The sequence below is a fragment of the Sapajus apella genome, unplaced genomic scaffold (assembly GCF_009761245.1).
Source record: "Sapajus apella isolate SASKATOON/1434 unplaced genomic scaffold, GSC_monkey_1.0 scaffold108, whole genome shotgun sequence".
NCBI lineage: Eukaryota > Metazoa > Chordata > Mammalia > Primates > Cebidae > Sapajus > Sapajus apella.
In genome coordinates, this window is record NW_022437048.1 from 3,248,955 (window position 1) to 3,271,407 (window position 22,453).

General features: G+C 35.2%; 1 protein-coding gene across 1 annotated transcript in view; it reads right to left on the minus strand.

The window, feature by feature from the left end:
• Positions 1-2,489: 2,489 nt before the first annotated feature.
• The window catches only part of TMPRSS11D (transmembrane serine protease 11D), a 58,022-nt gene continuing 38,058 nt past the window's right edge, over positions 2,490-22,453 (minus strand). The window contains exons 6-11 of the mRNA XM_032259303.1: positions 19,542-19,699; positions 16,445-16,483; positions 14,556-14,733; positions 8,046-8,305; positions 6,506-6,648; positions 2,490-2,730 (exon numbers count right to left, since the gene is read on the minus strand). Coding sequence (XP_032115194.1) covers positions 2,569-2,730; positions 6,506-6,648; positions 8,046-8,305; positions 14,556-14,733; positions 16,445-16,483; positions 19,542-19,699 — 940 coding nt within the window. The 3' untranslated portion in view covers positions 2,490-2,568. The remainder of the gene's footprint in view (positions 2,731-6,505; positions 6,649-8,045; positions 8,306-14,555; positions 14,734-16,444; positions 16,484-19,541; positions 19,700-22,453) is intronic.

Below are 22,453 nucleotides of genomic sequence, written 5' to 3' on the forward strand. Positions count from 1 at the left end.
GATGGGGGGCAAGGGGAGGGAGAGCATTAGGACAAATAGCTAATGCATGCAGGGCTTAAAACCTAGATAATGGGTTGATAGGTGCAGCAAACCACCATAGTACACATATACCTATGCAACAAACCTACACATTCTGCACTTGTAACCTGGAACTTGAAATAAAATAAATTAAGAAAAAAAAGAAGTAAAAGAAAGTATTATCTAGCCTACCAGATATATATTCCATTAGTATTTTAACCTTTAATAACTCAGAATCTATACTAAGAAAAGTGCCCGAATGCAGTGGTGCCATCATGGCTCACTGCAGCCTCTACCTCCCTGGAATCCAGTGATGCTCCCACCTCAGCCTCCTGCATAGCTGGATCTATAGGCACACACCACCATGCTCTACTAATTTTTGTATTTTTGTAGAAAGAGGGTTAACCATGTTGTGCTTGAACTCTTGGGACTCAAGCCATCTGCCTGCCTTATCCTCCCAAAGTGCCAAAACTTTTGGAAAAGCTTTTGAAAGATTATTTAGTGAAGTTTAAAACAAGTGCATTGTAGACTTTTCTCCAAATGTATTTTGGTGTCAAAATCCATAATAAAAAATAGTTGCTCATAAGATAAATTTTCCTGTGGCTACAATCTCTATCCAAAGTGAAAACAAATTAAAATTTCCTTTTAATGCTATTGACTTTTTTTTTTTAAAGAACATACATTCACTCACTTGACAAGAATTCATTGGATATCTATTATGTGCTCTGAATCATGATAGGGATTCAAGATGAAAGTCAACTACATTTTAATTTATTGAAATGTTAAATCTGCATAAGAATTTGGTGGAAAGATGTTTTTGCATGTTTAATTGTAGTCAACTGTTTGCTCTAAACTTTCTTGAAAAATTCTCTTAGTTCACTATTTTAAACTCAGGAGGATTCAGTTTTAGTGCTAAATATTCACTGTTTGCCACATTTTAAAATTGATTAGTATGTGTGTTTTTTAAAATTGGTTAGTATGTATGCTGAACAGGATTTTCCTTGTTAAATAACTTTCCACAACTGAATTAGGGTGCTAGAAAGTCTCTTCCAGAGCTCCCAGAATCATTTTTTAAGTACTGAAACCATTTATAAATCACCACTCCTCCATAACTATTCAAAATTACTTTCATAAAGCCACGCATAGTGTCAGGAAAATGGATTCATTAGTACATAAAAAAAGAAGCTCTTAAAATAAATGCTCTCCTAGTTTTCAAATATGTTTTAACAAAATATGCATATTGTGTTAAATAACTTTTTATTGTTTTCAATAAATAGTTGAATTTGCCCTATTTTCTGCTAAATAATTGTCTTCTTTTACATAGCTTTCAATATATAAGAATAAACACAAATATGTCTGCTATTATATGAGGGTACCTGCACACACAAATAAACGAATACACCCAAGCACAAAGACTCCCTCCCCTTGTGGCTTACTCTAAATTACCAGTTTAATATTGTCTTCATAGGGTGCAGCCAAGGAGTGTCAAGCTGGAAGCTTGCCTCAATTACAGCACTTGATTAAAAGGCAGCAGGAAGTGCCAAGTCTTTACTAGAGTATAACTGTTGGTGCTTTCATTGCAGAACCAATTAAATAAATTGTTTTAAATTATCCTTCAAAAAGTCATAACTTCCATAAATAATTAGGCAGGGAAATTATTTTATTTTAAAAGACTTAATTTGAAATAAAGTATAGCAAAGATTTGTTTGTACATTTTGCCAAGAGTTGGTTGCATTTTGTTGTTAGAAAGTACTACATAGTTGTAAAGCACCTGAGAAGGTGGCATAGGTATATTGATTAGCTTCTCTATAAAATAGATATAGTCTCTCCTTTCATGTAGATGAAGGATATTTTTCATGATGAAAAATATTTGTAATTCTTTTGGTCTCAGTTGAGGAGTGAACTATTTTCGCTTTTGCCTTAAATAGCTGAAAAGTGTCAGCTATTTCCTATGGGAGCATGCTCTTAGGGAATAATTAAGATTAGGTTATACATATAGTACAACGGTTTCACATTTTCAATTTTAGGACTCTTAGTAACTATAAGATATTGAGTAAATAAAAACTTTAAATACATATTATTTCTTTTGCCTCATACTGCTCTTTTGTCTTGAATATTATTCCATCACTCTTTTCCTTTGCCTATTTCCACACTTTGCTTATGTATCAGCCCCAGTGAAACCCTCAGAGAAGACCTCTCTGATCCATTAAACCTGTGCAGGTTCCTTTACTATACATGCTCAAGTTGCCTGTTTTTCTCACTACTAGCATTTAGCACAACTGTAATGAAATTGTTAACTTTGTAATTAGTTTAGTGTGTTTCTTCTGTTACACAGCCACTGAACTATATAACATTCATGTAGTTATCTTGATGAAATATAGAACCTTTAATAATAAAGAAAGATTAAGCAGTATTTGTTCAACCATATTTATGTAATAAGATATTAAATTAGATCATTTCTGGTTTCTTTATCAGCTGAAAAGTGATGCTTTGGAATTCAGGACAGGCACACCTGCATACAGACTTTGCAACAGGGATGCACTTGTTGCATTAGATCCCAGTTCGTTGCCTGATCCAGTCAAGGTAGGCGGTCACTCGAGTATACACTCCTGGCTTATCTGGCAGGCCACACTCCTCTCCCCAGCTTACTATCCCCACAAGAAACCAAAGCCGTCGTGAGTCTTCTTGTACTAGCGGGCCACCAGAGTCACCCTGTAAAAAACAAAATGACTGATTACTTAAGTGCAAAGACAAACCCAAAATATTAAGGAGTTTCTATGGTAGTCAAGGAAGCAGTCACATCCATTATATGAATAAAGCCAGACTATTTCCTTTTGAAATATTATACCAAGTGGTGGAAAAATTACTGAAATCCTCAAAGTACCCAAGTTATTCCTTCAGCAAGTCTGAGAAGATGGGAAGTAACATTTCTCAGATTTCCCTCAGTCCCTGCCTGGTTGTTTCCTACTCATCCAGGCTTTCTCTCCTTCAGGAAACCTCTGACCAACCCTTTTCCTTTCCACTCTCACTGTTCCCAGCTTTGGGCTCAGTTGTTCTCCACTGCGTCCTTACATCCTGTGTGTGTCTCTGTCATTGCTTCACTATTTTATAAAAGCACATTTATATGCCTATTTACTTAGTCCCACTTTGTTTTGATAATAGCAGCTGCATGTCTCTGAAACACTCACTTGCATTTATGATATTTGTTCAATGTCTGTTTTCCAAGATATACTGTAAAGTTCAACAGGAAAGAGAACGTACCTATTCTGTACACTGCTGAAACCTAAGCTTCTCATCCTTAGGAGATATTTGTTGAATGAATGAGTTTCTAGAAGTCTCACTTATCTTCCTATCCTTAGCAGCTTGCATGATGTCTGATGCATAGAATATCATCAAAAAGTCTTTTGGTGAAAAATTTTATATAGTCATAAGCAAAACACTCCTTATGAGATATTTACCACCCAGTCATAATAATGAACCAACCAACTAATAAATATCTGTGCACATAATAATCTAGTTGGGGAGACAGATTGAGTATATCTTACATTCTGCACAATGAATTAAGTCTGTGGGTTCTAGAACTAGATAGTCTGGGTTTAAGTCCTTCACTTACCAGCTATGTGACCTTTGGTAAGTTAGTGAATAGCTCTCTTTACCTCAGTTTTCTCATTTGTAAATAATGTTTGTACGAGTTTAAAACTCAAAGCACTTTGAATACAGCTTATCATATAGTATAGTCAGTACTAAAAAATGTCAGCTATTATTACCAAGTGTGCTTCTAAATTAGTTTGCTATTTATTTGGCTGCTCTTAGTAGTTAGCTCACCCATACCTGTTTAATTACTGGTATAGATGGGGAGAAGGGTCAGTGTGTGAAGCATCAATATGCATGGCAAGTACTTCATGAAGCTGGTTGTCACCTGCTTCTTTTAGATGACATGTGTTTCCTTCAGTTAACCAGTTCTCAGTACTTTCTATTGTTTTTGTGGTGATTTTTTCTATAGTGAGAAATTATTTTGCATGATGTCTGAGCAAACGTGGGCAAGCAAATGTTAAACCAAAAGGGACTTGTAATTTTTCCATATCTGGCCAGCTTCACTGCCTGACTGCAGACATTTGAATTTGTGTCCTCTCTTCTAGACCATAAATTTGCTGAGTTCAGGGATAGTATTGTGCTAACACATTGTCTAGTGCATAGAAAGTAATTAACATAATTCTTTTGTATTAATGAATGCACAAATGAACAAAAGAATGGATAGAAACAAATAGGGTCTTGTAAGCCCTTATGTAAAGTGCTGTATTTTTTTTAATTTTCTTGAGGTGTAAACTATGCATTATAATATTTCAGTTAAAAATCAGTGATGTCCAATGAGAACACGTAGACACAGGGAAGGGAGCATCACATACTGGGCTCAGTTGGGGGAGACCAGGGGAGGGATTGTGGGGGGTGAGGATGGTGGGGAGGGATAACATGGGGAGAAACACCAGATATAGGTGATGGGGGTATGGAGGCAGCAAACCATCTTGCCATGTATGTACCTATGCAACAATCCTGCATGATCTGTGCATGTGGCCCAGAACCTAAAGTACAATTTAAAAAAAAATCAGTGATTCCTAGAGTGGAATACACATGGACAGTATAATGATGAGTTATGGCTTGAACTGGGCTTGAAGGAAGAAAATAATTTGTATGCACAGAAGGACAGAAGGTAAGGGGCATTATAAATGGGAAAATAATGAATAACACCCTTTTAAATCTCATGTTTATTTTTAAGTCTTAATGGTCTTACTAGATCTGGAATTTGTCAGTGTGGAGGTATGTTGCTTATTTGATTGACAGAATCTTTGGAAAGCTATCATTAAACTTGAGAATTTGTTGTTTTAGGGCTAGCAGTAAAAGAGAAACAGGAAAGAGAGCTTTCCTACCACAGAGACATCTCCACCAAAAGGAGATAAAAGACTGGGTAATTAACAGTATCTTGACAATCGAAAAACAAATCTCCACCTATACACAACTTGCAGTTGATAAAAATGTTTCATTTTGGGAAAAGTGCTCATGGATTGGGAGCTTTGCATAAATTGTGAGAACTACTTTTTATCTACTTTTTAAAGACGATGAACACTAAATATAAAAGTTAGTGACCTTTTTAATGTATTTTTTAAAATTGCATTTTAGGTTTTGGGGTACATGTGAAGAACATGCAAGATTGTTGCATATGTACACACATGGCAGTGTGATGTGCTGCCTTCCTCCCCATCACCTATATCTGGCATTTCTCCTCATGCTATCTCTCCCCAGGTCCCCACCCTCCGCTGTCCCTCCCCTATTTCCCTCTACGGACCCCAGTGTGTTATGTTCCCCTCCCTGTGTCCATGTGTTCTCATTGTTCAACACCCACCTATGAGTGAGAACATGTGGTGTTTGATTTTCTGTTCTTGTGTCAGTTTGCTGAGAATGATGGCCTTTTGATGTAAAGAATAATTCTTATCTTTCTTTATACAATTCACCCACAAAAATAGTAACAAATTCCTCAAGAAAACGGAATGATTTTTTAAAACTCCAGGCTAAAAGAATATTTAATTTCTGGCACTCGCTGTTCCTGTTACTACGTGGGGTTGGATTTCCTTAACCTCCATTACCAAATTTCTTTATCTAAAAGCTGGGGATAATCATAATGGCACCTATCTTTTTAGGTACTAAGAAAAACCTATTAAAGATATAGCCACATCAATTATGTTTAGATAATTTAATTTAAAATTTTAAAATTAAAATTTTATTCTAATTACTTTAAAGTGAGAATTTTATATTTATTGTTTGTTTTTGTATGTTGGTTAAAAATTATGGGCTAGATCCAAATATAATAGTTATTTCTTTTCTTTTTCATTTGCACTGTTTCATTATTGTAGGAGCTTTTGTCACTCAAATTACTAGGCTTTTTGTATAAATTTTATATCTTCAAGGTGCTCCAAGAATTTATTATTTATCTCTTAAAATTCAATCATTATATATTGATTAATTTTTATAATATAGTGATTAACTTTTTATTTAATCCTTCATAGCAGTTAAAAGGTTGAGGTTAAAGTTGTTGGCACCAGTGACCATGGTCTATATTAACAATAGTAAAATAGATGAGATTTCTTTGTTGCTTAATAGGTGCCTGATATAGTTAGTCTTCATTTATTTTTTCTTAGTACCTAAAAAGTTAAGTGCTATGATGATTATCCTCAGATTTTAGATAAAGAGACTTGGTAATGGAGGCTAAGTAATTCAAACAGAAGGCTTTCTAATTCTTGCACTTTGGATGGTTAACTACTCTGTAATTTGGCCTCTCAGAGTTAATGTTTTCATGATAGATAAACTTCATAAAAATTTTTATTTCTAAAATCTAGGTCATAAATTTTAGAGTTGTGTATGTTATCTTTATGGCTATCACATTATCTTATATACTTCTTGAATGATGACATGGACGAGATTGTCTTGAGCTTACCTGGCATGCATCCACTCCACCTTGAGGTAATCCAGCACACAGCATTCCAGGCAAGATGGCTCCATTATAACTATATGGTGCATTACATACATCATTACTTATTATTCTGACCTGTCCTTGCCTTAGTTCTGTAACTGTGGGGCCTGTTTGGTATAAAAGTGTGAAAAAAATTAACTTCAAGTTATGTACGTTATTGACCCTATGATACATTTGAGAATAAATAAATGTACTTCAAATATTATTTTATATTCAGCAGTGAAGGCTCTTAAAGATTTACTTTTGAGTTTATTCCCAGAAAAAATTCCCCAAGTAGATGAGGATAACCCCTTTCACTGATCAGTGTTTTTTTTTTTCTTTAGCTTTGTGACACAGTGCCCCTTAAACCTTTAGAGAAAACAAATTTGCTATCTTAAAATTGAATAAACCATTTAAATCATTCACTGACAGATTTTGGATTGGAAGATTACCTGTTGAATAACCTTTAACCTAGCGGCAAAAGAGAAACCAGTCTAGTTTCAAGGCTAAATAGTCTATTTTATATTAATGTATTCTCAGAATGGCACCACTAGTTTTTCACGACTGGCACAAATTTTATCTATTACACCAAATTACTTTGGGCCACAAGAACGCAATAGAACATTTCCTAGGACAATTAAGGCTTTGTATGATTCCTTGGAGAGACTATCTACAACATGGGTAAAAGCTCAGGGAAATTGTCAATGCTACCCTTTCACTCCTTCACTGATACTCTTACTTTCCCTTTGGTTCTAATAGCTCTTGAGCATTGTCCTAATTTTAGTTTCTATTTTATTGATTCAATATACAAATATAAGCAGTGCTTATGTGCACATAGAGCCTTTGCTATAGAGGCAGAATTTATTTTATCACAGAATACTTTCAAGGGCAGTTAATACCTTGAGGTTTATTAAAGCCTCATAGAATGTCTAATATAAATCTTCCCATTGCTTTGGGAGGCCACGGCAGGAAGATGGCTTGAGGGCAGGAATTCAAGACCAACCCTGGCTACATAGCAAGAACCTGTCTATAGAAAAAACAAACAAACTGGGTATGGTGGTGCACACTTATTTATAGTCCTAGCTACTTGGGAGGCTGAGGCAAGAGGACTACTTAAGGCCAGGAGTTTGAGGCTGCAGTAAGCCATGACTGCACGCACCACTGCACTCCAGTCTGAGCAACAGTCATTGCCTCTAAAAACCAAACAAACAAAATCTATTTTTTTGTTGTTTATAGGGAAGCCATTTGAATCTTACAGAATCTCTGGATTATTAAAGAACTCACTTTTTTTCATCACTTTCTTTTACATGTTCCTATATTTGAGAACTCCCCATAGTTCCTGGGGCATTGCTTTGCTTTGCTAAGGAAACTCAGGGGTAGCCAGAGTTTGGGCTGAGCAGAATATGGAATGGTTCTGTCTGTAGAAGAACAGAAACTCCTATTCCAGGTGTTTTCTAATTTAAAAAATTACATAATGGCAAATAATAAGACATTTCTATTGTTAATTTTTTTCTGAGACACTTACCGGAATATTCTCGAGCTCCCCATCCTGTTACATAAGCAGTAGAGCCAGGTGGACTATTCTGGGTAGCGGCTGGGAGACACACACTATGGATATCTTTGGTAAAGGTGACACTGTTCTCAAGCATCACAAGTGCAATGTCATTTTCATGAGTTGCAGATTTATAATTGTCATGGATTAAAATACTTCTTACTCTGTTTTTCAGTTTAGGATCTCTTGTGGAAATACCAAAGGTGGCAATCCATTGACGAGGATTAGAGTTGCTAAAACAGCATGAAAACATGCTATGTTAGTAGAGAATCTGTGAATATTTCAGATATATAAATTTGTCTTAACCATCCCATACCACTATCTAGAAACTACTGGTTCCGCATCTCTTTGCTGTATATTTCTGCATTATAAGCTAGCAAGTGAGTTTTTCATGGCAGAACAAATGGTCGCTTGTCTAAAGAAATGGAGAATATTTTAGAAAACATATATTGGGGTGATATTGGTGTTTTTCTATTCCAATGAAGTTATTCTGATACTTTGATGATAAGTAGCATAACACAAATATTTTTTATTTCTCTTTTGTCTATACCCCTCTTCCTATTTAAGAAACTAAGAAACCTGAAATAAAAAACATTTTAGATTTAACTAATTTCTTTCAACTCCTATCTTTTCTTTAGTCAGGAGCTCCATTTAAATATTAGTGATGATAAGGGGCATTCTTATCTTATTAATGGATGAATAGTTTTCTGCACTAATTCTAAAAGTGGCTGAAGATTTTGTTTTGTGTGTGTGTGTGTGTGTGTGTGTGTGTGTGTGTGTGTGTATACGTATGTATGTATGGGATCTTCAAAAGTTCATGGAAATGTATATTATAAACAAATTACATGGATTTCAAAATTTTTGCATGCAAATAAACTCATACTAACTTGTTATAACATAGTAAACAGGATCTAGTTTGAGGCACTAAGAGAAATAAGACACAAATTTGAAAAGATCCCTTATCAAAGCAACATGAATGCTTCTAAAATTGGAGCAAAAAATAAAATTTTTGGCGAAATTGGAAGAATGGTGAGATTATTTATGTTTTACAGAAAGTTTATGGGGACAATGTCCCCCTCCCCGCAAAATCACCAGTTTATGAATGGATAATTCATTTTTAGAAGGAAAGAGATGTTGTTGAGGGTAAAGTCTGCAGCAACAGATCATCCACATCAATTTGCTAGAAAAAAATTGCATCTTGCTCATGTCTTAATTAAAGAGGACCAAATTAGCATTGAGAAACAATATACAACACCATAGACATCTCAACTGGTTCAGCTTACACAATTCTGACTGAAAAATTAAAGTTGAGCAAACTTTCTACTTGATGGGTGCCAAAACTATTGTGCGCAGATCAGCTGCACACAGGGCAGAGCTTCCAATGGAAATTTTAAACATGTGGGATCAAGATTCTGAATTATTTCTTTGAAGAATTAAAACAGAAGATGAGATATGACTTTACCAATACAATCTTGAAGACAAAGCACCATCCAAGCAATGTCTACAAAGAGGTACAAGTGGTCCAGTCAAAGCAAAACTAGACTAGTCAAGAACAAAAGTCATGCCAACAGTTTTCTGGGATGCTGAAGGCATTTTGCTTGTTGACTTTCTAGAGCATCAATGAACAATAACATCTTCTTCTTGTGAGAATGTTTGAGAAAGTTAGCCAAAGCTTAGCAGAAAAAATGTCCAGGAAAGCTCCACCAGAGTTCTTCTTCACCATAACCATGCTCATGCTCATTCTTCTCATCAAATAAGGTTAGTTTTATGAGAGTTTCCATAAGAGATCATTAGGCATCCACCTTTCAGCCCTGATTTGACTCCTTCTGACTTATTTTTGTTCCCTAATCTTAAAAAAAAAATATTTAAAGGGCACCCATTTTTCTTTAGTTAATAACATAAAAAAGGCTGCATTAACATAAATCTCAGGACCCTTAGCTCTTTAGAGATGGACTATATGGGTGGCATTATTGCTTACAAAAGTGTCTTAAACTTGATGGAGCTTAGGTTGAGAAATAAAGTTTATATATTTTTTTATCTTTTAATTTTATTTTCCATAAACTTATTGAAGTCCCCTCATATATATGTATATGCATGTGTGTACAAGTATATATGTGTCTATATACATAGGAGAAGAGAGAGAGAGAGAACAGTAGTATAAAAAAAAGGGGACACCTGTAATCCCAGCACTTTGGGAAACCGAGGCAGGTAGATCATGAGGTCAAGGGATTGAGACCATCCTGGCCAACACAGTGAAATCCTACCTTTACTAAAAATACAAAAATTAGCTGAACCTGGTGGTGTGTGACTGTAGTCCCAGCAACTAGGGAGGCTGAGCAGGAGGATCGCTTAACCTGTGAGGTGGAGGTTGCAGTGAGCTGAGATTACACCACAGCACTCCAGCCTGGTGACAGAGCAAGACTACATTTCAAAAATAAATAAATAAATAAATACAATTTAAAAATAGGATATTACTTTTGTGACCTAAAAAGTGGGACTTTTTGGCTAAACAACAAAAGCACAAACTAAAAGGCAAAAAATGAATGAATTTTATTAAATCAAAATTAGATATACTATAGACAAATTTACCAGATGGATGAGAAACCATGGGACAATATGGCAACATTTAATATCTAAAATTTTTATAGAATATATTTTAAGTCTGTAAACCAGAAATAAATAAGCAGAAAAACCATTATGAAATGGACAAAAAATATTAATGGCAGTTCAAAACAGCTCTTAGATTTATGAAAACATACTCAAACTAATAATATGAGAAATTGAAATGACAAAAATGATCATCTGATGTACATTTAAAAGACTCATAAAAGAATAATACTAAATGCTGATGTGGAGGGAAATTGGACCTGTTTTCCATTACTGGTAAAGATTTAAGTGTCTGGAAAGCATTCTGGTATATTTAGCAGTCTGCACATGTGCTTCAGAAGTTCCTAAAGGTTAACAAAAAAATAAATGTGAATATTTTGTGTGTGCTATTTGTGGCAATGGGAAGTTAGGCCATCCAACCTAATTGGATGAAGGATATATGGTAGCTGCATACCATGGGGTGCTACACAGCAGTGCATCAGATGAAAATTCCCAGGATTGAGTGAAAACAGCAAGAAATAATATTGGACTTTTACACAATGCTATGTATTTAAATTTAAGACATATAAATGCAAAAAACCAACACTATAGGTTTTGCAGGTATATGCATATTAAAAGACATGTATATTTCAAATATATCAGTATGAGGCATGTGGGCAGGAGGAGGGCAGTGAAAGTGAAATCCAGGGATGACAGGAGGAAAAAAAATAAAATGAGAGAAATGCCTTGTACAAACTGATGAAAATAAGGATCTGTGAATTGGAGGCCTGATTAACTTAACATTTCTCCTAAGTGTTGGGTAAAAACAAAATGTAACCAAATAATACCAATTTAGGAGTTTTATGGAGTTTGAATAGTGAAGTTAATACAGAAAATAAAAATAGTGTGTCTGAAAATACTTTTATAAGGCACAGTAGTTTGTATAAGAGTGAATCTGAGTTAAAAATGTTGAAGAAAAAATACTGAAAAACAGGCTGGGTGCGGTGGCTCATGCCTGTATCCCAACATTTTGGGAGGCTGAGACAGCTGGATCATGAGGCAGGTGGATCACGAGGGGGGTGGATCACGAAGTCAGGAGTTTGAGACCAGTCTGACCAATATGGTGAAACCCTGTCTTCCTAAAAATTCAAAAATTAGCTGGGTGTGGTGGCGCGCACCTGAAGTCCCAGTGGCTCCGAAGGCTGAGGCAGGAGAATCACTTGAACCTGGGAGGTGGAGGTTGCCGTGAGCTAAGATCACACTACTGCACTCCAGCCTGGGCAACAGAGCGAGGCTCTGTCTCAAACGAACAAACCAACAAGCAAAACAAACCCATGATTGTTTTTATATTCAACTTCTTTTCCTTGGCATCTTTACAGTGAAGATTATGAAGAGACTCTTCTTTTTTTCCTTCCTTTTCTCTCTTCCCTCCCTTTCTTCCTCCCCACTTGTTTATTTTCTTCCTTTCCTTTTTTCCAGCAAGTGAATTAGAGCATGGTTTTGGAACCAGTCACATTTATATTTAAATCTTGGCTATGCCACATATTAACAGTGTTATTTATGACAAGTTAATTAATAGCTATGAGGTTTATTTACATATAAAATGTGCTTGATGATACCTTCTCACACAATTGCTAAGTATTATTGAGACAAATGTATTATGTCAAGTATAGTGTTTGGCACAAAGTGAACTTTCAATGAAAGTAGCTATTATTTTCATTAATTATACTTCAACAAGCCATTGCTAAGTGTCTACTTTGTATGAGGACAAGTGTAAGTCTCCAGGAATAAAAACATAAACATTTATGGTCTCTTTCCTTGAGGAACTCCACACTAGTGGAGGAAAACTGACAAGGGGTAAGTCAAATATCACAAATCAAAAGAACAACTGTTAAAGGCAGATAAACAAATTTCTGTGGACCTCAATGGAGAGGAAAGAGAGTATCAGGGAAAGCTACATAGAAGAGGTGATGATTCAATAATCCTCTTTTATAAGACCTCATTACTCCTATATACTTTGATGTAAGGCTTGTTGTATCCCAAACAAATCCTCACTGATGGTTCTCAGTGACAATCAGGTCTTTAGGGAGGGCTCCAATACATAGTTCACAGAGTTTGTTAGCTCTAGTGGATCAATCATGGTCGTGAATAGAAGGATGTGGGGTAGTAAAATTCAAGGTTACATGGATTCCTTTGATAATCATTGGTGATATTTATAACTATGGCTTTCATTATAGTGATATCCTTTACTTAGTTTTTGGTGGTTGGACCATAATATGGCTTAGAATTCAGTAAGATTTCTACTCCAATCTTGGTGATGCTAAGTGCCTGATAAGTCCAAGTATTTGAATTCCTGGTTCCCACACTCAAGAGTATAATTGAAATCAATATGTGTCATTTCTGGTTTTGGCCTTTCAAGTGGCAATGAAGACTGAAATGTTTTTGTAAATTTTGTCTCTTTGGTTATTTGGGATATAGTAATAAACTTGCCAGTCTACATAAGAAAACTGACAATTCTGGAAGTGTCTTTTAAAATTTGTTCACTGCATATAAAAAAATTAAGTTATAAGAAAACCATAAGAAAAATTTAAAATAATTTGGGGTTTTCTAAACCTTTAGTTCAGAAACTACCCTAGTCTTTTAAATCTTTATTCTTTCTTAATTTAACAAATACTTTTATAACAGGCACCATGAAGTAGTGCCAACAAATCTAAAAAAGACTACTTAGAAATTGTCAAAAATTTGTAAAATTTAAATAGAGATTTGGGAAATATATGAACATTTCAAGGATTAGCGGATTGAGCTGATGCTCATAGGTAGGGCAATAAATGTAAGAAGAGTCCAGGAGAAGAGAATAATGCTGTTTATCTGAAACTCAAGGTACAGGCTTTGAGAAATAAGACTGGATTGATCTGGCTGTGGAAGGTTGTGTGTGTGTGATAAGGAGGTATGATTTAGAGTAAGGGTCTGAGAAGAAAATTTATATGGCCATGGGCACACAAGTTCAAATCTTCATCATATTTCTGGGTGAACTTTTTGAGTTAAGTTCCCAACAACTGCTGTAGTAACAAGGTAGGTTTGAAACAAACAGATTTAGTTATGGCGAACTCTAAAATCCTTATTTTATGAGTTATGTGAACTTTCCTTTTTACCAATAGGGTAAGTTTATGCAACCTACTCTCCACTGGCAGCATATTACACTAGTGTTGGCATTAGTTCAGTCACCTCAATTAATAATTATTTTAAGTTGCCTAAATTAATTTTATTTTTGCTACTCATCGTAATTGATCATTATTTTTGTGTTTTCTAATTCCAACATTAGAGTGTAAGCTTTTTGAACGTAGAGGCAATAGTTTGTTTATATTAGTAGCTTCTACAATATATAACACTGTGCTTATACAGATGCTCAATAATCTTTAAGAATGAATAAACTAATGGGACAGTCCCTAGGCTAGCCATCAGCTTCCATGATATAATGTGCAAATCTTCCACAACATTAAACTAACAATTAACATATGTTTACATTAGTGTACTCAATGCTACCAATAACACTAAGACACAGATAATAGTATTGTCCCTTAATTTGGAAAAAAATAAGGCTTATGGAAGTTTAATAAATTACTTAAGCTTTTATAGCTACGATTTAAAAAGCTTCTGACATATAAATCTTTGTTCTTTACTGTGATAATACACTATTACCTGAAACAGAGAAATAGCACTAAATTAGCATGCAAAAGGGGAAAAAACACTTTTCCCCTCATGAATAGGAAGAACATTCTTATTGATTTTTTTGCTTTGAATTATTTCTGGCTCAACTCAATCCTAGGATAGTGGGTGGAAGCTTCATGACCTGTCTATTCTAATTGTTCCCAGAAGGGTAGGTAGCAGTGGCCTCACCTTCTGAAGCAATGAGCTGCTGTCAGGATCCACATGTTACTGATCAGGCTGCCTCCACAGTGATGGGCATTACTGAGCCGTAGACTGACTTGCCACGGCCAGCCTCCCTCTTCAGCCTCAGTGCCTCCAATGATTCTCTGCTCAGACAATGTTACTAGGTCTGGACCGGCCCCACATTCTAATGAGAAAAGGGCATTAATATGCTAGGAAGATCATGATTCCTTTACATTTGGAATAAGCTGTGGAGTTTTTCCATAATTTATGACTTTTATGCCTTACACATTCTTCCTCAGGACACACTGGACTTTCCAAAAAAGTATGATCAACATATTTTCACACTTCACTTGTGACTACTATTGCCTATAGATGGCATTTTAGAGAATATTTCTGAATTTAGTTGGCATATGGGCTTCAAATTTTGAACAGCTTCAGATTTCTCTGCAATTCCCCATGAGCTGAAGTTAAGATAGGTCAATATTGGATGTGCCAGCTCAGGCCACAGACTCCTGGGAAATTTCCTTTTTCTCAATAGTCTTGCTATGCACAATGTGGTCTGTGGGCCTGCAGCATGGACATCCCCTGGAAACTTACTAGAAGTGATGATTCTCAGACCCACACCATGGGACAAATCTAAAGCTGCATTTTGTTGTGAGGTTCGTGCACACATTGAAGTTGGAGGTAAATGGGTCTCATCCAAAAGATTCTTTAGTGGTACTGCAGTTCATCTTGTAGAATCCAGTCCACCTCCAAGATTGATGCTGTATTACCAAATGTGCCCTCAAAACGGAGTTGCTATAGGTCCACAGAATATTCTTGAGGGTAACAGAAGGTTTCTAGTATCTAGATAAAGTTTATTTAAATGTCTTCAGAGAGTCCATGAACACTCTACTGGCCAGAGCTGAAATGGGCTGGAGTAGGCTGATTACCTAATTCCTTTCAACTCCCATTCCCATGATTTTCTTATCTTGTGTAATCTTTTACTAAGAAATTAAAGATAAATCACACAACTATTGCTGGGCTGGCTTTTAAGTAGTGCCCTGCTTTAATAGCACAACCACCCAAAGCCTTTTTTTTTTTTTCCCTAGCAAATTTCCTGGATAAAGGAGGAATAGGTTTCATTAAGATATACTTATGTTCTTTTGTGGGATCTCACAAACAAATACCCTAGTAAATTACTAATCACACTTTCATAAACAATAAGCATGAATTAAATATATAGTGAAACTGAAAACACCCCTAAGACTAGCATCACTTTGTAAAATCACTTAAGTGCCTGAGATAGGCCAGCTACCAGGTACATTGAACTAATTTTTAACTACATTCTTTTGGCCAGAGAAGTAAGTTGCTGTTTTCTAGGGATTGCATTTCTGCTATCCTAGCACGAGAAAACATAGGATGATGCTGAAAAGTAGTGACTTTTCCTTCAGGTTATAGACCTAAAGCTGAGAAGACTTTTGATAATTCTTTTTGTTATACTTTGACCTGAATCCACAACAAAGCAAGCTACTCTGGTGGTTAGGAGAAGCTACATAAATAGTGTCATCGAACATACTTTGTAAGCCTACAGAAATGCCACCTCAGAAACAGGGCAGTAAAAGCTTCTCAAAGCTGCAAAGGAAATTTTCATGAGGTCAATTCTGAGTACAGAGTGGGTAGTACTGCGCTGCAACTTCTTCCTTTTTCAAAAAGGAAAGGGGAAACCTAAAATCCACTCCATGGACCACTTGGGATCAGCACTGTCTTGTTTCAATAAAAATCCATCTGAGTGAACTAAGAACAAAGATATCAACTTGATAGGTACTGCCTTGGCCAAAAGTACACAAAAGACTTGTGCTTTTACTCTTTATGTTTTGGCAAGCTATAATTTAAAAAATAATTTAAAAACTTACCTCTAATAACTAGATCTGCTGTATCCTCACTAGTAATTGCTAGTATTAAAAAAAAAAAGAATGAGAATAGGATAAATACAATAAAGGCTGTATATCATTTCACCATGATTTCTTAAAGTTCAGTACTCAGACAATAAGAAGCAGAATTATTTGGGGGGTGGGGAGGATTCTCTAAAATGCAGATTCCTAGGCTCCATTTCAGATCTGCTGAAACAATCTCTAACTCATCTGCCCTACAAATCTCTTTGTTTACAACCTTTTCCAATTTGTTGCTATGCATATTAAAGTTTGCACTTTAATTTCTCATTAAATACTTAGTAGATACCTCTTCTTTCAAGTTATTCAATTTAGATGAGAAAACAAACATAAGCAAGTCATTGAGATGCAATGTGATAAATGCTGTAACGGAAGTTAATTTATCATGTACTCAAATATATGTATATTACTCTAATGATACCATTGTATAATAAGAGCTGCAGATTTAACTGTGAGCAAAATGTAAAGGACCTGCCCTCACATAATTTACAGATAGAAATTAATCAAGCAACCATTCAAATAAATGTAAGTGCCAAGTAGAGAAGATAAAAGGGAGTAAGTAATGTAAATTATATGGAGGAGATAACATTTGAACTAGAGGAAATAGCATTTGCACTGTATTTTGAAGATCTAAAAGGAATTTTTCAGGCACAGAAGAGGAGAAAAGAGATTCCACATGGAAGATATAGTGGGCACAAATGCTTGGAGGTGTGAGACATTTGTGGAGCAATAAAGTAAGGAGAGCTAGTGCATGTGTTATGTTTTGGGAAATGGAGGGTGAGACTGGAAAGGAAAATATGTCAGTATCAGACAGTAAGGGTCTGTCTATTTCAGTTTAAGATCTGCATACAAGACAGTTTTCTCTGCATGTCCAACAGCCATCTCAAACTCAGTGTGACCTGATTTTATCCAAAATTTGCTACTTTTACTTCCTTTTAGTAAAATGACAGCACTTCCATCTAGAAATCTGAAATTGTCTCAAACTCCTTCTTTCTCACCATTTCCACATCTTATGAACTCCAAGTTCTGTACCTCTATCTTTTGAATTAGCCCCATCCTCCTCATTCCTTTTGCTACTACTTTAGTTCATGCTTTCATTATTTGACATCAGTACAGTTACAATAACTTTTTAACTGAATTCCTTGCCACCACTTTTGCTCCTTTTCAGTTTATCCACCTCTACCTTACCAGACTGATTTTTAAAAATATTATATTAAATCATATCCTTTCTTAATTGACATTTTTAATTGAGAAATTAGTCTTTTTTTATTTCCTGCAAGATAAATTGAAACTTCTCAAGACAGGTTTTCATGGTCTCTCAAAACAATTTATGCAAAGTTATTTCCCACTAAAAGTTTCAGAAGGTTTGGGTATCACATTTGTTTTGCAAGCATCAGTAAAAACAAATCATACTTTTGGAGACAGAAAATTTTAAAAAGCTGGCCATTCTTAATTTTTTGAACAAGACAGACTGAAAGTTTGAATCCTAACTGCCCCACATTCTGATTGTGTCAGCCTGGGCAATTTATCTTTTCTAAGAGGGACAATAAAACTATCTATGGGATATGGTTGTAAGGATTAATCAAGAAAAAAATTCATATAAGGCATTAAAGCCATGCCTAAAAAATAGTAAGTGCTCATTAAAGAAGTGTTTTGATGATGATTATGTGAATGATGAACACTAATCAATCATTCTAGCAGGCCGCTCTCTTCATTGTTCTGTCAAAGCATCTGGTACAGACTTATTTTCCTTTTTCCATGCTTTCCATTTCTGGCAAATTTCTTTCTCTCATCTTAAAATATGAAAATCCTAACCATATTTCAAAGTCCATTCTCCTTCAGGAAGCTTTTGCTAGATATCCCAAGCAAGCTGGTCTCATTCTTTCCTGGATTCCTACAGCCATCACTGCCTGGGCTTGACACTTGGCATTTGATCATATTCTATCTTGATTTCAACACACTTCTGTTGGAATATCTTTCCCTTCAACTAGATTATAAGCTCTGGAGGTGGAAACTGCTATAATCTTACCATTGTATCACCACATTGTCTAGTATAATGCTAAACAATTAAACACTTGGGAAGGGCTTTTGGGAGAATTCCTTAATGTGTGGAAGCAGAGGTAATATTCAACTACCTAACAAACTGCAGTGTGTGAGCATTGACTAGTCATAAAAGATGCAATCAGGTCATGGAGTTGGAGCAGTGTCTTAGAGTTCCTTGCTATGCTAAGCATAACTCTTTAGCTTCAGGGGTTGGGGTGGCTGAATTTGAAGCGTCTTGGAAAACAACTTTGTGGGCGTAAGGCAGTAATTATTTACCAACATATAACAAAGCATTTCAATATTTAATAGTTACTGCATCTATAACTGGTACCTACCAGTCTAGGTTGGGAATCATCAAAATCCTTTTAATCCTGAGCTCGTGAACAAATCATGGCTTATTAAACTAGCAGAACATGACAAACTTGGAGAAATGTCCTTAAATTCTGTGCATATATTTTTTTCTTTCAGTCATACAAGAATTATTTATTGAATATGTGTTATATGATGGAGACTGGGTGGCAGGAGGGTAGCAGGATGAAGAAAGTAGACTGATTCATGCTTTTAGGAAGATTACAGTGTAGGATGAAGCCAAACAATACAAAAATTACACAAATAACTTTGTAATTTCAATTGTGATAAATGTTACAAAGGAAAGTGAAGAAGCCTCTGAGAGGGATCATTAATTAAATTTTCCCCTGTCTTTGAACATCTATGTACCCTTCCTATGGCATATCCACAAGTGACATCTGACAGTAACATCACTCATAAGGAGTGTTGGAGGGAAAATTAATGAAAATTTTTAGAAAATAAAATTTACTATATAAATTCCAAATGATTCCTTAAATCTTAGAATGTTTTACATTAAAGAGTTATATGTTATATTTAGCTTTTTAATGGATTGTTTTCATAACTTAGTTTCGAAGAAAGAAAAGTCAGCCTCTCAATTAAAATGTGAATTTGAATTGGTAAACTTGAGGGATCTATTGAAATAAAATTGTTTATGAAAAATTATACTTACCTGTTATATTAGTTGAAGGGTTTATTTCCAAGTTTCCAGAGTTATTCAGCATTTGTCGTAAAATAGACTGAATTCTGCTTTTCAGTGATGCTCCATTGTTATTTCTAGTGAATCGAAATTTCATGACAACATCTGCTTTCACACCACTACCATCTTGCCTGTAAATCATAAAGATATTTTTAAAAATGAATAACGATAATTTTTCATCCTATTTATATACTCTTCTTGATTAAACCTTTTTAAATATTTTATTTGCAGAATTTAACTTTAGACAGATTTCTGTAATGGTGTTGCATACATAATATTATATCATGATGCTATCTCACAAACTTGATTGCAATGCACAGAACACTGTACTCACTATAGTACAACTGATTTTGAAGTTATAATGCCAGAGTTTTACAGTGTAACTTTGGATAAGTTATGTAAGTTTCTTAATGTTTTTGTATCTAAGTCTCCTCACATGTAAAATGGGTTGCTATAAAGACTAAATGAATTACTATATACAAAACTTCAAAGAAGAGTGAATACAATACAGTAAGTGTGCTATATTAGCTATTCTTAGACTTCACCAATGTTATTAAAAATAATCTCCTTAAACAAATTCATAAAGTGATGAGGTTCTAAATTTATGTGAGTTAGAGATTCAACTTAACTTTTTGTTACCTAGACTATTCATCTGGCTACAACAGCAAATTTTAGCTTTTGTCGTGTATTAAAATTTCATCACTCATTTTAATTAATCATAAATATTTGTCACAATAAACCCTGATGACTTGATTAAATATTCTGATTATCTAAAACCTCAGTAATTTCCATTTTCTTCTATGAAAATTACCTCATAAACCACTTCCTCCAGCTGACATTGGCTGGAGGAAGTAACATTCTGAAAAAGTACGTTAAACATATTTGGTTTTGAGGCTCTTATACTCTCTCTTGGCTTTTTGCTCTCACCTCAATGACCAGCTCTAACTTAGTATTTATTCCTAAGAAACTAATTTAACATTTACTTTAAAGAATTTTAGATAAGCACCTTGTTGTGCTAGGCATTATTATAAACTTCAGAAATTAGCTGTGACTAAGATTCAGAGTTGCCATACAGGTCTTGCAGTTTAGATACAGAAACAGGCACTGAACAAATAATTACAACTTCCATATCTAGCAACATGGAAGCTTAAATAATTTTAGAAAACATTTTCCATAAAAAAAGTAGAAATACTGGATAATATATAATAAATTCCATTTCAAATGCAAGGCTGGGCTCATAAAAAAGTAAGGAAAATCCTGGAAGACCAAAAATAAAGCAGAATGTGAATAGTATGTGGTAAGACTAGAATATTTCACAGCCTTACGTTTAGCATTTACATAGAGACTGGAGATGGGACCTTGGGCTAGTGCAAAACTGGAAGCTGAACTTGAGGTTTTAGAGTAAGGCCAGGAGTCTCAAAGAACTAAACCCCAATAACAGCATGAACTAGAATGAAAAAAATATGCTCGTCATCTCATAAAAAATAAATTTATCTGTTTCCAAGATCCAGCTTTAAATTAAGAAAAAGAACAAGTATCACCTAAGAATTCATAATCATGGGCCTAGCTGTATGAAGTCTGAATCTTCATTAATATTACCTGAATACTCCCAGAACCTTTATTTATTTTTTAAATTTATTTTTATTTTTAGAACCTTTAAACTAAGGAAATAACAACAACAAAAAAATTCCATGTGCTGCTGATTCTTTTAGAATGTCTGACAGATGCAACTGCTCTGGAGGTATTCATGTTAAGTCTAGGCTGTCCCAAATGATATTAAATTTAAGCATACAATTTCAGTGGTAGACAATACATCGTGAGATATGTATTAGTTCATTCTCATGGTGCTATAAAGAATGGCCCGAGACCAGGCAATTTATAAAGAAAAGTGGTCGCATGGCTGGGGAGGCCTCAGGAAATATATCATCGTGGCAGAAGGGGAAGCAAACACATCTTCCTCACATGGTGGCAGGAAAAAGAAGAACAGAGGGAAGAGGAGAAAGCCCCTATAATCTAATCACCTCCCACAAGTTCCCTCTCATGACATGTGGGGATTTTGGGAACCAGAATTCAAGATGAGATTTTGGCGGGGGCACAGCCAAACCATATCAAGGTAGAATCAAAGTAACAAAAAGATCATTCTCAAAAATTTCACGTAATAGAATTAACAAACAAGTAAGTATATTTGAAATGATAAATGACATAAAAAAGGAAATCATAAAAATGAGATTAAGCAGAAAACATTTCTTTCTTTCTTTCTTTTTTTGAGACACTGTCTCGCTCTGTTGCCAGGTGCCAGGCTGGAGTGCAGTGGCACAATCTCAGCTTGCTGCAACCTCCGCCTCCCGGGTTCGAGCACTTCTCCTGCCTCAGCCTCCCTAGTAGCTGGGACTACAGGCCCGCACCACCAAACACATCTAATTTTTGTATTTTTTAGTAGAGATTGGGTTTCACCATATTGTCCAGGATGGTCTTAATCTCTTGACCTTGTGATCCGCCTACCTTGGCCTCCCAAAGTGCTGGGATTACAGGTGTCAGCCACCACACCCGGCCAGAAAACATTATTTTTAAAAAATCACATAGTATGTGATAGCACAACAGAGTGACTAAGGTCAATGATAACTTAATTGTACGTTTAAAAATAACTAAAAAAATATAATTGGAGTGCTTGTAACACAAAGGATAAAGGACTGTCTGAGGGAATGGATACTCCATTTTACACAATGGGATTATTATGCATTGTATGCATGTATCAAAACATCTCATGTACCCCATAGATACATATGACTATTGTGTACCGACAATAATTAAAATAATTAATGTAAAAGACCAGGCAGATTCTCAAAAGAAAAAAAATAGAATTTGCAGATAGGAAAACATACTCA